Source organism: Giraffa tippelskirchi, chromosome 1, assembly GCF_054371585.1.
Source record: "Giraffa tippelskirchi isolate mGirTip1 chromosome 1, T2T-mGirTip1v1.2.pri, whole genome shotgun sequence".
Classification (NCBI taxonomy): Eukaryota; Metazoa; Chordata; class Mammalia; order Artiodactyla; family Giraffidae; genus Giraffa; species Giraffa tippelskirchi.
Genome location: NC_137275.1, coordinates 169,164,590 through 169,178,879, shown reverse-complemented (window position 1 = coordinate 169,178,879; position 14,290 = coordinate 169,164,590). Strand labels below are relative to the sequence as shown.

General features: G+C 38.5%; 1 protein-coding gene across 1 annotated transcript in view; it reads right to left on the bottom strand.

The window, feature by feature from the left end:
- Nucleotides 1-9,413: 9,413 nt before the first annotated feature.
- The window catches only part of RORB (RAR related orphan receptor B), a 50,435-nt gene continuing 45,558 nt past the window's right edge, over nucleotides 9,414-14,290 (bottom strand). The window contains exon 9 of the mRNA XM_081499189.1: nucleotides 9,414-10,269. Coding sequence (XP_081355315.1) covers nucleotides 10,114-10,269 — 156 coding nt within the window. The 3' untranslated portion in view covers nucleotides 9,414-10,113. The remainder of the gene's footprint in view (nucleotides 10,270-14,290) is intronic.

Genomic DNA, 14,290 nt, shown 5'->3' with positions numbered 1-14,290 from the left:
CTAGGGAATCCCAATGTAGAATTTAGATATGTGCAAAAAGGTTATTTGAGGGGAGGAATTATTTTAATAGATAATATTAGTATGACTTTGAAAACTAGAAACATCTAGGGCTCAATGGCTTTAAGTACAAGACATCCCTTTCTTTTGCTTAAGATCCTCCAAAAAAAAATCAAGTTTCTAGACACATCATATTTTCATATAATCTGTCTAGTATGTACACAGGGAATTTCACCATGTAATGAACCAAATTTCCCTGACCAATGGTGTAGATGTGGCATTTCAAATTTCTGCAGATTGAGGGTCATGAGAGTTACTATTTATTTGAGGAAAATCTTTCCTGACTTTGCTTTCCCCTCTAACCTACCCCAACCCTCAGTCAATTCCATCCCACCTTAAAAATGTTTTCCCTTCCCAAAGGGAAAGTTCAAATGGCATTTTACCTGAGCATGCTAGAGAACTGCAGGGCTTCAGATTTGTGAAGAGTGGTAAGGACGGAAAGTTCAGAGGAGGAAGTTGTTAACAAATCCTTGCTGGCATATATTAGTGGAAATGAATATTCGTTGAATGAATGTTTGTTGCCATATCTCATAGGAAATCAGGTTAGAGATTTCCATGGATTCCTTTCACATTTGTGTCAGGACTGCCGAGGATTTCTCAGTCCAGTTTCCCTTTCCCCATGGGCACACAGGTAGACTGCATTTCCCTTAACCTTTACTATTATGTGGTGCCGTGGGGTTAATTCTGATTCATGGAATGTGTGTAGGCCTGGCCCATCCAACCTCCTGTGTAATCCTGCAAGCTCTCTCTTGCTCCCCTCATCTCTGGCAACATGCAAAGTATCCAGTGGTTAAGATGACATTTGGCCTATTGTTGTGACTGCTGCAACAGGAACACATGGTTACAGCTATAATGGGTTCCATCTCTTAAAAAGCAGTATTGTCTCTAAAATTTCCTGTTTGTACAGTGACATAGCTCAAGAATTTATCAGTTCTCCAGATTCTGTTCTTACTGATGAGACTTTGTGATTTGATGAAACCAGACTGAGATTTGAGAGGAATATTCCTAGTCCAGGGTTTTATGTCTCCCTGGTCTCTCTGCTTCCTGCCTAGCTGAGTCTTCTGTGAAAAACCTGGAAAATTAAGTCGAACCTCTAATATCCATTCAGGCTTCTTCCCTGATTGCTTTGGGTTAAATCTTTGTAGAAAGGAAGGGAAAGAGCTTTCCAGTGCTCTTTGACAATGGGCTACCGTTTCCCTCTTACTACTTATGGTAAAAAGCATGTCTATATCTTGTGCCTCTGCTGGAAGATGATTTGCTCAAAGGCAAAACCAGTGAGATGACAGGAGGATAGGCCATTGGGAAGATAAAATTACAAAAGGAGAATGAACTCCAATGCATAGTTGCCACATTTACTGAATGCTTACACTACGCCATGTTCTACCCCATGAACTCGGGAGACTTAAGATCTGTGAGGCACAGCCATAAAGAATTCTGTGGTCTCTTAACTAGTTAAGCTTAGCTAGTTCAAATTTAGAAAACAGATAAAACTTTTATAGCATAGTTTGGTAATTTGAGGCACCTCTCTATCAAGATGACAGTAAAGGGTTTGCTTCACTTCTGCCTCATTTTTATTTGGGTCAAGAAGCTGTTGCTACTTGGAGTATGAGGCCAAACTCTGGCTACTCCTTTGATACCCGAAATGGCTCATTCCTGGTGTGATTATGGAAACGTGCTGCCAGTTCTTACTTTTAAATAAAAAAGAGGATCTATGAATGAAACAAAGCTTTGAGCACAAAAAGGCTTAATTCATAATTTTAGTAATGCTATCAAAGGTTAATAATTGTCATCTTATATGATCCAATCTCAATTTTAAAAATAGTAAATTTCATCTTGTGTTTCAATCCTGCTGAAATCTAGGTTTCTAACAAAACTCGAGATGATTTTATAGTTAAGATTCTATGATCTATTGTTGGTGACAATTGACATGAGCCTGGGATAGGTTGTGTTAATATATTTGATGTCTCTAACTAGTCACTTGAAGACTTGATTAGAAACCAAGGGACAAGTAGTACCCTCATGGAAACATCAGTGTATTTCTCTGTTTCAAGAGATCTGGGATGATCTTGAGTTAAGATTCCCACAGGGGATCTGGATGTCTTGAAACATACATATTTCAAGGGTTTCTGCTGGTTCCAAAGACTGAAGTTGGGAGAGACTCTATAGAAGAAAGGCTTTCTGATGCTTATCCTATCATATGGGCCAGTGGTTCTAGTTTTAAAATCTATTAAATCTTGCTTTAAACTACATTTCTCAGAACATGCCAGCTCTAGGGACCCCAACCTGCAACAGCTTCCAAGCACCTGAAAAATCGCTGTCATCTCTTAGAACTGCTTTTTAAAAAACATTATTGTGAGTCTGAGATTAGCCTCAGTCAATTCTTACTACAGCTTCAAATAAGAATCAGAGCATTCCTATGTTGGTGAGCATTGATTTTGGTGATGCTTTGCTTAAAAAAAAATTAGATGAGAGGCTTAACTATTAATTATTGTCTGAAAACTTCTATCTATTTCAAATGTGCTGTAACATTTCAACAGCAAAGGAGTTGCTTATGACTCAGCTAGCTGGGGCTTCGTTTTATGAAAGTTCTAGAAAAGTAGGGCTATTAGCATTATTTTAGTTACTATCTTTGAGAGGTGGTGTTCTCATTTTAATTGCAATTTGGTAAGCTGTTTGGCTAGAATGAAGTCTAGGTCTTTTCTCAATGAGCATTTCTAACTCAGACTAGGTCCAGAGGACACAAGACTTTCCAGGAAAAAAAATCACCCAGTATTTACTGGAAAAAGGGGCAATTTTGTAAGTTGGAACCCATGGAATAATATTTTCAAAGCCAAATCTATCTATCTACTTTACAGCCTTCTTGTTTCCTGTGTGAGAAAAGAAAATAATGAGGCCAGACTTTTTCCTTTTTCTTCTTTTAATTTTGTTCAGCATTAAAGGAGGGAACTTCATAAACATTGATTGTCATTTACAGAAAACATTCAGAAATCATGTGTGCATTATCCAGGGAATGCTAACAGTATTCAACTAATAATTTACAGGACATAAAATAAGGACAAAAACCTATTACATTCTAAAGTAATATAAAACTCTTTTTTTTAATTGTTAGGGAGTGATGTTTTATTCTAGTATATTTATAATAAAAAAACTCAATGCTTACTTCCTAAATGACTCAGGCTGCAGTTTTACTCATGTACACAGAAATTAGGGCTTACATATTAAATAAGGAGAGAGAGATCAGAAAACTGTAGATTTTAAAACTATGTATGTCACTGGGTTCATTTGTAGTTTGCCTTTTGCCCCTATCAGCCAATAATAATGCATGTAATAATGTAAGTTAAGCTCCAGAAAAATCAAAGATTCTAGGAGGCATTATTTCTTAAAAAAAGAATAATTATTATGCTTTTTAGAGTGAATACTTTTATTTTACATAGTCTGGCAATGCAGGTTGTATGAGTTGCTAGCAATGACACACGTGCTAGTAAGAGATGCAAGCTGCACATTCCAGGTGCAGTGGTGGTTGGTAGGTACAGCCAAGCCCCAAACCACATGGTTTCAACGCTGGAGAACTCAGAGCTCTGCTCTCTACTTGACACGCGTGGGCTGGAGCTCAGGTAAAAACATTAAATTTCTGAATGTTGGAAGTATATGAAAATTATTTCTCTCAATCCTAAAAGCAAGGAATTATTGTCAGGGATTTCAAAAATATTGGAAAGTCTCATTTAAATCTAAATATCTTTTTTTTATTATAAATCGATCATCATAAAATATTAGCCTTTTAAAGTTGTGTTTGGGATGCAGGAAAAGCATCAGACTCATCAGACTTGCTCCTGCCTGTGTTGTTACAGCTCATGACACCTTCAACTTTCCTCCCTCTCAGTCTCCCCCCACCCTCCCCCAGGTTCTTGACAACATTTATTTGGTAAAGGTCAGTTATGGCTTCAGCGAATGAGTGATCTGACCTTAGGTTATTAATACGAAATGAATGTGTACAAAAATATTTTGTTCATCAGAAAGCAGAGTTTGTTTTCCTTAAGCTATTCCGTGCAGAAAGGATATGGACTAAGCCATTTACTACAAGGAAAGAGGACTTACTCAGGCAACATTTTTTTTTTCTTTTTTTAAAAACTTTCCTTTTTCATGTTGTCTGGTTCAGATAGAGTTTACAGGTCTTAGGGAAATCTTCAATACAGATTCTTTGGAGCAGGTTTAATTGACAGCCCTGTCCCTTTCTCAGCTGTCTTACAAAAGGAAGTGTACACTTAACACCAATGACCCATCAAGATGCTTAAACCATTACAACCAGTTTCTGAGAAGTATGTAACACGCAGAAAGGAAGCAAGTACATATTCGCTCTTTGTTGGTTTTTCCCCCTCTAAAAAAATCGTTACAAAGTCTTATGCTTAAACAGAGACATAGAAAAATCAGTGTATTCACTGTCTCCAGTTATTTACAGCAAAAATTACAGAGACAGCATACATCATATTAGACCTTCCACAAGCATATATTAAAAGTAATTACATCTGAAAAAATATTTTTATTTTCCTCTACATTTCTACAATACATACTCAATTTTCTATAGGTGTAGTTTTCATTCCTCTGTATGTGTGTGTGTGTGTGTGTGAATCAGATGAAGCAGACGGTACCGTGCTTGGGGGTGTGGACCGGAGCTTCTCTGACATACCTAGTGTGTGTCTGTGTTTGATCATGACCCAGGCAGGCATATGCCCTCCATCAGCCACTGCCTGAAGAGTATGATTTAACAGAAGGATCACGCTGCCCAGTGGGGGTGCACATCCCCTGCGCTTCCCTCAACTGAGTTTATTCAACCTCAGTAACCTTGTGCTTTATTTTTGGCCAGAAGAACAATCACTGAGCTGCTCTATGTAGGCTCCACTGGAGGTCGTGCTTATAGTCACGCAGGAGGCAAAGATTACTATGGCCAATTCGCTTCGGAGGAATCTCAACAGCTAAGGAAAAAAGTGCACAAACAGACAACCCCTATCCGCTGCAAAGAAATCCATGGTCCTTCACTTCAGAACAATGGAGGACTACGTTATTTGTGACTGTGGAAGAAATTCTTTAGACACAACCAAGGGAAAAATAAAAACTTGCAGATTATGAAACCGCGCATTTAAAGAAACACACCAAGACTCAAAAGCATCAAAATTGTGCATTGGACTTTCAGAACAAGAAAGTGGCAAGAAATCTAATTACCTGACTCTATGAAGCTGAAAGTTTGGGCAAAACAGAGTGTCTTTTGTAAGCCATCATGAAATTATTTTCATTTTCAGATTGTTTGCCATTTTTAAAGCTGACCTCTTACTATATCCTCTAGTCAAATAAGGAAACCAAATTAAGTGTCAGAAGAGCAAGACCGCTTGCCCCTGAATCCCTGACTCTATGTCACCCAGAGTTGTATCTGGCCAGAGTTGCTCCAGTCAGGTAGGCCCCAAGATTGTATTTTCAGGGGTTGTGACCGCCTTCTGCCCCGAGACATGTTTGTTTGGTCTGCACTAAGCCTTGAATCAACTGACATTTACTACTCAAGAGATTGCATGAGATTTAGAAACTTTAGAAATACTTCAGCTTTAGCTGACTCTAGGATGCCCCTTTTCATTGGGGCATTTCCTTGCTAGCTTCCCACCAGACTGCTTCACTCATTTGCATCAACTCCCTGGCCCTCTTAGACTGTTGAATTTTTAACCTCTTCTTTAAACAAACATGTTTCTCTGGTCCTGAGATATACTCCCCTACCACCAACCCCAAATGGATGCCAACTCTCGTCTAAAGACACACGTGGCTGCCCATATCAGATTGCTGTTTGGACTAGCAGTTGGGAACAGAAAATCAAATACCACTTCATCTAAAGCAGATGGTGGGACTTCCGCTCTCGTTAGAGGGAACTCTGTGCAAAGTGTCACTACAGATGCACACTTTCAAGTTATTGCTGTTCTCTTGAACGGTGGTTCTGTCAGGGCACAGATGCCCTTGTCTGAACTTACTGCCAATTGTAGTGGCTTCCAGAGAGAAAGGAATCAGGAAAATGTTATTTCTTCTAATTTCCAATAGTAGTAGAATTTTTCCTTCTATGATAAATGGAAACAAAGAATATAGAACAAAACTGACATAATTTGCATCTGATTGATGTTTTTGAAAAAAGCTGTTAAGTTGTGTCCTTGGGACATAAGAATTGCTTTTGCAGTCAAGTCCGGTACACATGGGACTGTAGAGAGTGAGTGTGAATTGACTATCCATGTACGAGGTTTTCTACAAGCAGTTTAGCTTGACTGCTGGGAAGTTGTGTGTTGACCAGGCAGCTGTGATAGGACATGAACTAATGCCTCCCTGGCACCTACTGTCAATATCCAGAGTCTCTTAGATTCTATCAAAGAAATCTGATTACCCAGGAGACCTCTGTATTTTCTGTTTTTACCTATTCAGTGGTCCAGAGTCTTGAAGACACTATTAAAACAAGGGAAATCCAAAAAGGGTATGTTTGTCAAATACATCTCCACCCTCATTTTTCAATCTTTGGGGAGTAAAAGAGCTGCAGAAAAAGGAATACAAAGAGGACCAGAGTCACGGACAGTAGGGATAGATATGAGATGTTAGGCCAGATGTGGAATTCCTTGTTCTCCTATGTTCCCTCCAAAATTTGCCTTTCTTTTTACAGACCACAGGTCACCTCCCTTGTCAGGTGGTAAATGCCACTGACTTGTATAGGAAGCTTGGGTTTTCTGGGAGATACATATTCCTATAAATGGGGCAACTGGATCTTTTGGCTCTTAGGAGATTTTAGAAAATGAAGCTAAGTTGTTCTTACTCATGAGCAATTTTTCAGCAAGTCCAAACATAGAAGTAAATTCAGCTTACAGCATGAAGTTACCCCTCATTGGTCTGAAAGCCTTGTCAGAGTGGTTCTCTCACTGGCATATTTAATTTGTGCCATCTACATTTTGTTGTCATTTTCCTGTTTTTTCCCCCCCTCCTTCTTGGTGTACCTTTTTTAAAAAAACAAAACAAAACATCCCTGAGTGGATACAGTGCAACATCTGCATCAAGCAGTGATTGTCATTTACGAAGCATGAAGTGAAAAGTACAGATCCTGGGTCCTTCCTTCCAGTGCACACCTTATCATGAATGTGTTGCAAACACATGAGTCTTCATGGGGAAGGGACAAAGGTTGCATGTGGTCAAGAAAGTTGTTAACCAAAATTTCAAAATACCTCCAGAGGTAGTCACAGGAGACATTCAAAGGGCAGCTTTTAAAGGTACTTTGTTACCACTGAACACATGACTTGGCTGTCTTTCAAGGGACAGATTTGGCAACTGTGGCAAAAATTGGAAATCTCTTTTCTCAACTGCAAGGGGCTGAGTGCGTACTGGTTTCCACTGTTTTGTTCTGGTTCAGTTGTTAGCTGTTTCCTGTCCCCTAGCTTCAAAAGGTTCATGCCGTCCCAATGAAATGATTGCACCAGTGGAAACAACACAGATTCAAATCCAGGACCTCCTGAGACAGATGTGGGGAACAATCTTTTTCCTACATCACCCATGGGACAAGGGAGGGAAAATTCTCAGCCACTTCATCAATTGAGTCAATTTAAATTCTCTAAGGTAAATTGGAGGAAACAAATGGTTCCCTTTGCAGCTGAGCAGGAATTACAGGCTGACAATAGGAAACACTAGTCCAACTGAACAATGAAAGCAAAGTTTGACATAAGTTCAAAGCTCAAAGGGGAACGCCAAGTAGACACATTAAGCATTGCCTATCACAAGCCAATCATAAAACATACATTGCATTTGGAAACAGCTTGGTTTAATTGAGTGCCTTCCATTACCCTGTTTTCCTAGCAATCAGTAAAGTAATCTTTCCATTAGAAGGAAATATGACTCTTGGAATTAATTCTTTATACAAAGAGCTAACAGGAGTGACATTTACACCAAAAAGAATTGAGTCCCTGTAGCAGCATAATAAGCAGTCTACAGCTGTCTTCTTAGACACTGAAGGTAATTTGGTTCAGTGTAGTTAAATTAATTGAATATAACAGTAGTTGAGAAAGGGATTCATTATTTTAAAGCCTTTTTTCTCCATTGGTTTGGAATTCATCAATCATGAGGTGGGAAAAGGCTCTGTTTTCTAAAAGACAAGATGAACACTACTGTTTGATCATCAGTGAGCAGTGCTGTGGCATCATGGAGATGGCTGTCAACCATCCAACTTCAGGAGAGCGTAAGAGAGTAAAAAAAATCAGTTTCCACTGATGGAAACTTCACAAAGCAGGTGTACATTTGTGTGTGTGTGTGTGTGTGTGTGTGTGTGTGTGTGTGTGAGTGTTAGACAAGGAGATAAGGGCAGGTCTTCATGAGTTGATGGCCAGGCTACACTTATAGATCATAATTTTCCCTGTCTTATACACAAAGGTCCTCTCTAGATCCCTTTTAAAAACTCTTATTTGGGATCAAATGAGACCAAAGGCATAAGGCCTCCAGAACACAGGCAGAACAAACTCCTTGGAATTTATGTTTTTCTGGTGATCACTTTGATTGGAGGTCAAGTGGAGAAGTGAGATCTTGTACTAGGAAATCCAAGTTGTCTAATCCTGATCTCACCTCTGGCATGCTGTACTTTTAAAAGTTGCTAAAAGAATAACCCCAGGGTATATGGATGATGCAATTTCAAACGGCACTAGAAATAGTTTTAGCTTTGGGGTGCATTCATTCTGTAGAATAACACAGATCTTTTATTCTGATCTATCAAGGTTTTGCTATATTTTTATAATATAGTGTTTTGGAGTTGAAAAAATTAGAGATCCCAGACTAGAAGAACATAGAGAGTCCTGCCTCCCCCTTTATTTATTGCTGCTTTTTTCTAACAAACTTATTAAAGAGAATGAACATTAAGAACTACTTCTTTGCTTTGTATATTCTCTTTCTACTTCTTCTTTGCAAAAGAGATAAACGTTTACATGAAATGATATTAGGACCCTGGGTTCTGATTTACTCTTTCACTCTAATTTTTTTAGAAAAAATTGCTGGTGGTCATAATCTACCGACTGTATTTCTCTGTTGAAGATACAATAAGCGCCAAAATCAAGTTTCTCTCACAACTTGAAATTCAAAGAAAAAAGATGATTTTTGTGCCCTGGTGAAAAATAGGAAATATCTATTGTTTGGTCAAGAAGATCCTGGACTCCACAATGTTTTCTGTGGCCTAATTCTTAAAACAGGAAAATGGCTCCAAATAGTTATTTTTTTTTCCAATATGTACCATCTTGACAAGGCTTTGATGTCATTGATTGAAACAGAGTTTTTCTACAGAGGTCATGCGTTATATTTATTCCTTTGTCAACTTATTTCTGAATCGGTACCATTCTGCTGGTAACTGCAGATGAAAACTCTGGCTGGAAAAACAAAATCCTGATTGTCTAACAATTAATAAAGGTAACATACAACACAGAAGGTAAATAACGTAAGAGCGCCTGACTGAACCTCCTTTGCTAGTAGGTATGATATTTTAAGCCACAGTGCATGTGTGTGTATAAGTAATAGTCATATATAATATTCTCAGATATTATATACTTATCACATACCTGCACAGTGCTTTCCAAGACAGCTACAATTTTACACATGCATCGCCTATCTAAAAACATAGAAATCAGTAAGCCTATTAAGAGGAATTTTCTTAAATTATATTTGAACAGTCAACAGGAAAAGTAATCATGTAAAGTACTGCTCTGTTCTTGTATATATCTACAATAAAATTCTATAAACAGTTGTTTCCCCAAACATACCTGAATAAAATTAAAAAAAAGATAACACCCAGTGTCCTATGTTTGTATATTTATGGTCATTTCAAAAACAAACAAACAAATAAAAGAGCCCCACTCAGGTGCATATTTACATTCTTCAAACTGTAGCGGTGAAAAATAATTCTATTAAATGCAGGACATTCCTAATGTTGCAGTAGTGACATTTTCCTTAAGTCTTCATGAACACATTGCTTTTGTCTTAATGGTGATGCATTCACGACATGAGACAGTTCGCTTGTCGCCTTCATTTGCAGACGGTGGCACAGTCAGGATTAAAGAGCTCCTTGTATAACGGAGGAAAGAGGGTATTCACTATGTCTGGATGTGATTGCTTAAATACCTGCAGCTTCTCGCCGTGCAAGTTGCAAACTGCTGTGATGGTTGGTATCTTGGCTATTAGCTGCAGAGTGGAGAGACGGGGAAGGAGACAAAGAGGAAAGCTCATTAGTGCTCTGTCTCCTGAATCAGTGTCCTTCCTGGCCTCAGATGAAGGGAACTGACTTTGGGAAAAGATGTTCAAAAAGAAAGAAGGCTCACTTTCAGCTTCTCCTTTAGAACAAAACAAAACAAAACACCTTCCTCCCCCACTCTCTAAAGAGAAAATAAAGAGAAGGAAAGAAAGCAGGACCAAGCTTCCTAGTTCATTGTTCTTGTAAAAAGTATGTATGGAAGGGAGTTTAGTCTAATCATTAGGAGGAGGTGCTGGTTGGGCAGGTTGACTAAGTTGGAATCCTGGTTCTAAAGTAGCTAAATGGCTGTGTGTCTGTGACACCCTCTGTGTCTCAGTTTTCTCATTTGTAAAATGGACTTACTCGTAGCATCTATTTCATTGAGTTGTTGTATAAACCAAGTGATGACATTAATATGAAAGTGCTAAGAATACTGTAGGCATGAAACACAATTAGCTAATATCCTTATCTACCATTTCCCATAGATTTTTATAACATGAATATCAGATTTTTAGTTTTGGAAGATGACAGTGTTAGAAAGGTATAACATAAATCATATGAGGTGTAATTCACAATGATCTGGACTGCTCTGCTGTCAAGGTCACTAGCCTGCCACTATCTCTCTAATCCTTTCCCACTGCAATGCATAAAATAAAACCTATATTTAATCAAAGGAGAATTTGAGAGGTCACTGGCACTCAGCTTCCTTGGGGAGGTGTTTTAAAAAGTCATGGGAGAACATCCACTTATTTATTTTTTTGAGAACATCCACTTATAACTGTTAGGTTTTGATATGTTAGTATCATGCAAGATATAATTTTTTTAAATTTAAGTACCCAGAAGAGAGTGTTTTAATAATTTAAGATACCCACAGTTTGTTAAACGCTATATATGTCATCAGGTTCTGAACAATTCTAGCTTTTAACACACTTATAAGTCTGAAACACTTAGAGTCCATCATTTAGTGTCAAAATTGCTTAAAACCAAGTATCATTGTTGATCAAATTATTGTGGGAATAAGAAATGCTCTCATATAGATAATATTTTTACAAAAGATAAGCTTGATAGTTCATATAGTTGACCAAAGGTACACTTGAAAGCAATGATGAAATAAAATAAACTCATCTAATCACCAATTAGGCTCACTGCTCTCCCTACCCTATTCAGTAATAAGAAACCATTTCAGCCTTTGAAGTAAAGGAGGAAATAGATAATTAGTTACTTTGTGACTTTTCAAAATCAGAAATTTCCACTCTTTCATTAACTTTCCTTTTAACAACTAATGACTATATAACCACACTATGAGCCATTTAAAAATAGCACCAGGATTAGAGCTGTTGACATATTCATTAAAGAGATCTAGAACACACAAAGAAGTCTGGGGTTCAGAATTTTCAGTTCACTGCTATTTAATCATAGGGATAGAAATGAAAAAGAAAAAAAAAACACTGTAGAATCTTTACAGAATGGATGCTAAATTTTAGACTGAGAATCAGGACTTTTCAACATTATGAGGTACCTAAACTGGTAGCAGACACTTCTACTAGACACCAGAATTCACAAAACAGTAGTGTTACGCTTATAATCTATGTGGGAAGACAGATGAACAAGACCACACAGTCAAAAGCAGACTGAAAAACTGTGACGAGTGCCACGGAGGAGCGATGCTAGGAGAAGTGGTAGATAATAGGATGCTCTGACTTCTTCAAGGCAGGCACTTCTGAGAAAGGGCCATTTAAGCTGGGCTCTGAAGGGAGAGAGAGAGAGCTAACTAGATGCTGGGGCTGGGGGGTGTATAATATGTTCCAGGAACATGTGCGGTATTAGAACTAAAAGAAGTTCGGTGTCCCTGGGGCAGTGGGTGAGCATGTTCAAGGATAAAGCTGGGGAGCCTGCATAGTCAGGTTATGCTAGGTCTCACGGTCTCTGTTAAGGTCTTTGGAAGAATTTTAAGAAAGATGATCAGAATCCCATTCTGAAAGATTTGATTTGAATCCTGGTGGAAAGCTGTGTCTTTTCTATATTTTCATAGGTAAAGAGTGTACAAATGTCCACTAACTAGAGTCCCTTGGGAAATTATTCAAGCTTTCTTAACCAGCTGGTTCACACAGAAGGAGACTGTAACAATTTCGGAACACTTCTTGCACATTACAATTCTCCCTGAAATAGCTACTGAGTGCATAGAGGCTTTGAAAGCTTTCTATAATCATCTGCAGTTGAACTGATGATGTGCAGAGTTCCTAAAACACCCAGATGCAATTCTGTAATGCTTGTCAATCTTTGGTATGCACAAGAATCACTGGGGTGCTTCCTAAAAATGCAGATGACTGAAGTCCACTTGTAGGGATTCTGTTTCATGAAACCTAGATGTGGGGCTCAGATTTCATGTTTGAAATACATATCCTGAGGGTACTGGTGCACTGGGTTCATAGCATTGATTTTGAGAAGCACTGTTAAGAGATTCAAATCTTGTAAATTTACAGCTGTTTTTTAAAACTGACAAGTAAATTCTTTATCATATAAGGAATAGTCCTGGTAACTGAGTGTCAAGTTAGCTCCTTTTCTGGAGGCTGATAAGAAATTATCATATCTAGAGAGGGAAGGTTTCCTTTGCTTGGTTCTATTAGTTTGGTGAGAGACAAGTAATGAAATTTCCTGAGTTCCCTATGAAACACAAATACTACATAAAGAGGATTAGTCTAGTGATAAAAATATGGGCTTTCAATGAGCCTGACTGTCTGCATCTGAATCCCTGACTTGCTCTTTACAGTTGTGTGATCTTGGACAAGTCACTTAACCTATTAGCTTCTTTATCTGTCAGATGACAATTATGACAGTCCCTACCTCAGAGAGTTGTGAGGGTTAAGTGAGCTAATACAAGCCATCTATGACAGTAATGCTTCCCTCAAGGAGAGAAGTAGTCAAGGGCATGCTTGTTCAGCCAAATAACATGGAGGACAAGAAACCAGCTTAACCCCTAAACAAGCAACCAAAATTGATTCTCTATATATTGTATGTTTTCTTCCTAGATGGTTCAGCAGTAAAGTATCTACCCGCAATACAGGAGATGCAGGAGATGCAGGTTTGATCCCTGGGTCAGGAAGATCCCCTGGAGGAGGAAATGGCAATTCATTCTGGTATTCTTGCCAGGATAATCCCACAGACAGAGGAGCCTGGTGGGCTATAGTCCATGAGGTTGCAAAGAGTTGGACATGACAAGTGACTGAGAACACACACACACATATTGTGTGTTGAGGTTTCCCCAGGTGGCTCAGTAGTAAAGAATCCTCCTGCCGATGCAGAAGACACAGGAGAAGTGGTTTCAGACCCTGCAGCTGGGAAACCCCCATGTCAAAAGTAGCTCAGAGAAGCCTCAGCAGTAGTTGAAGGCTCAACAACCTTTTAAATAGCTGGGGTGGTGATCTAGAAGCACTTGGAGATGGAAGGGGTAGTTGATTTCAAATCATCATGAGATTTCATCATGTTTAAATAATACCCATGGCAGAAGTAGACAGAGGGTCTAGAAAAAGGCATTTTCACACACATCTACTCATCTCACTCTCTTATGATAAACATTTCTTGTAAGAAGGAAGCTTCAGCTTATACCTACAGGGGTATACAAGAAGAAAAATAGCTGTTTGAGAAGAGATAATAATCCTATGCTTCTTGCCAGAGGGTGGTTTTATGAGAAAACCCACAATTTTATAATTGGCACATTTGATGTTGAAAAAATGGAACTTACAAAGGTGAAAACTAGAGATCGTGTTCATGTGGGCTTTCAGGCCATCAAGATGCCTTCCAACATGAAGCAGGAAGTCAACAATGGCTTGATTAGAGCGGAAGAAACCACAGAAGCACTGATAAAGACAGGAAATATCCAGTGAGGCTACATATCCATTCGTCTTCTCCATTCACTCTTTTTGGAGTTTTTGTTTAGCTAAATCTAGATATTTGGCCTAGACTTCCAACATT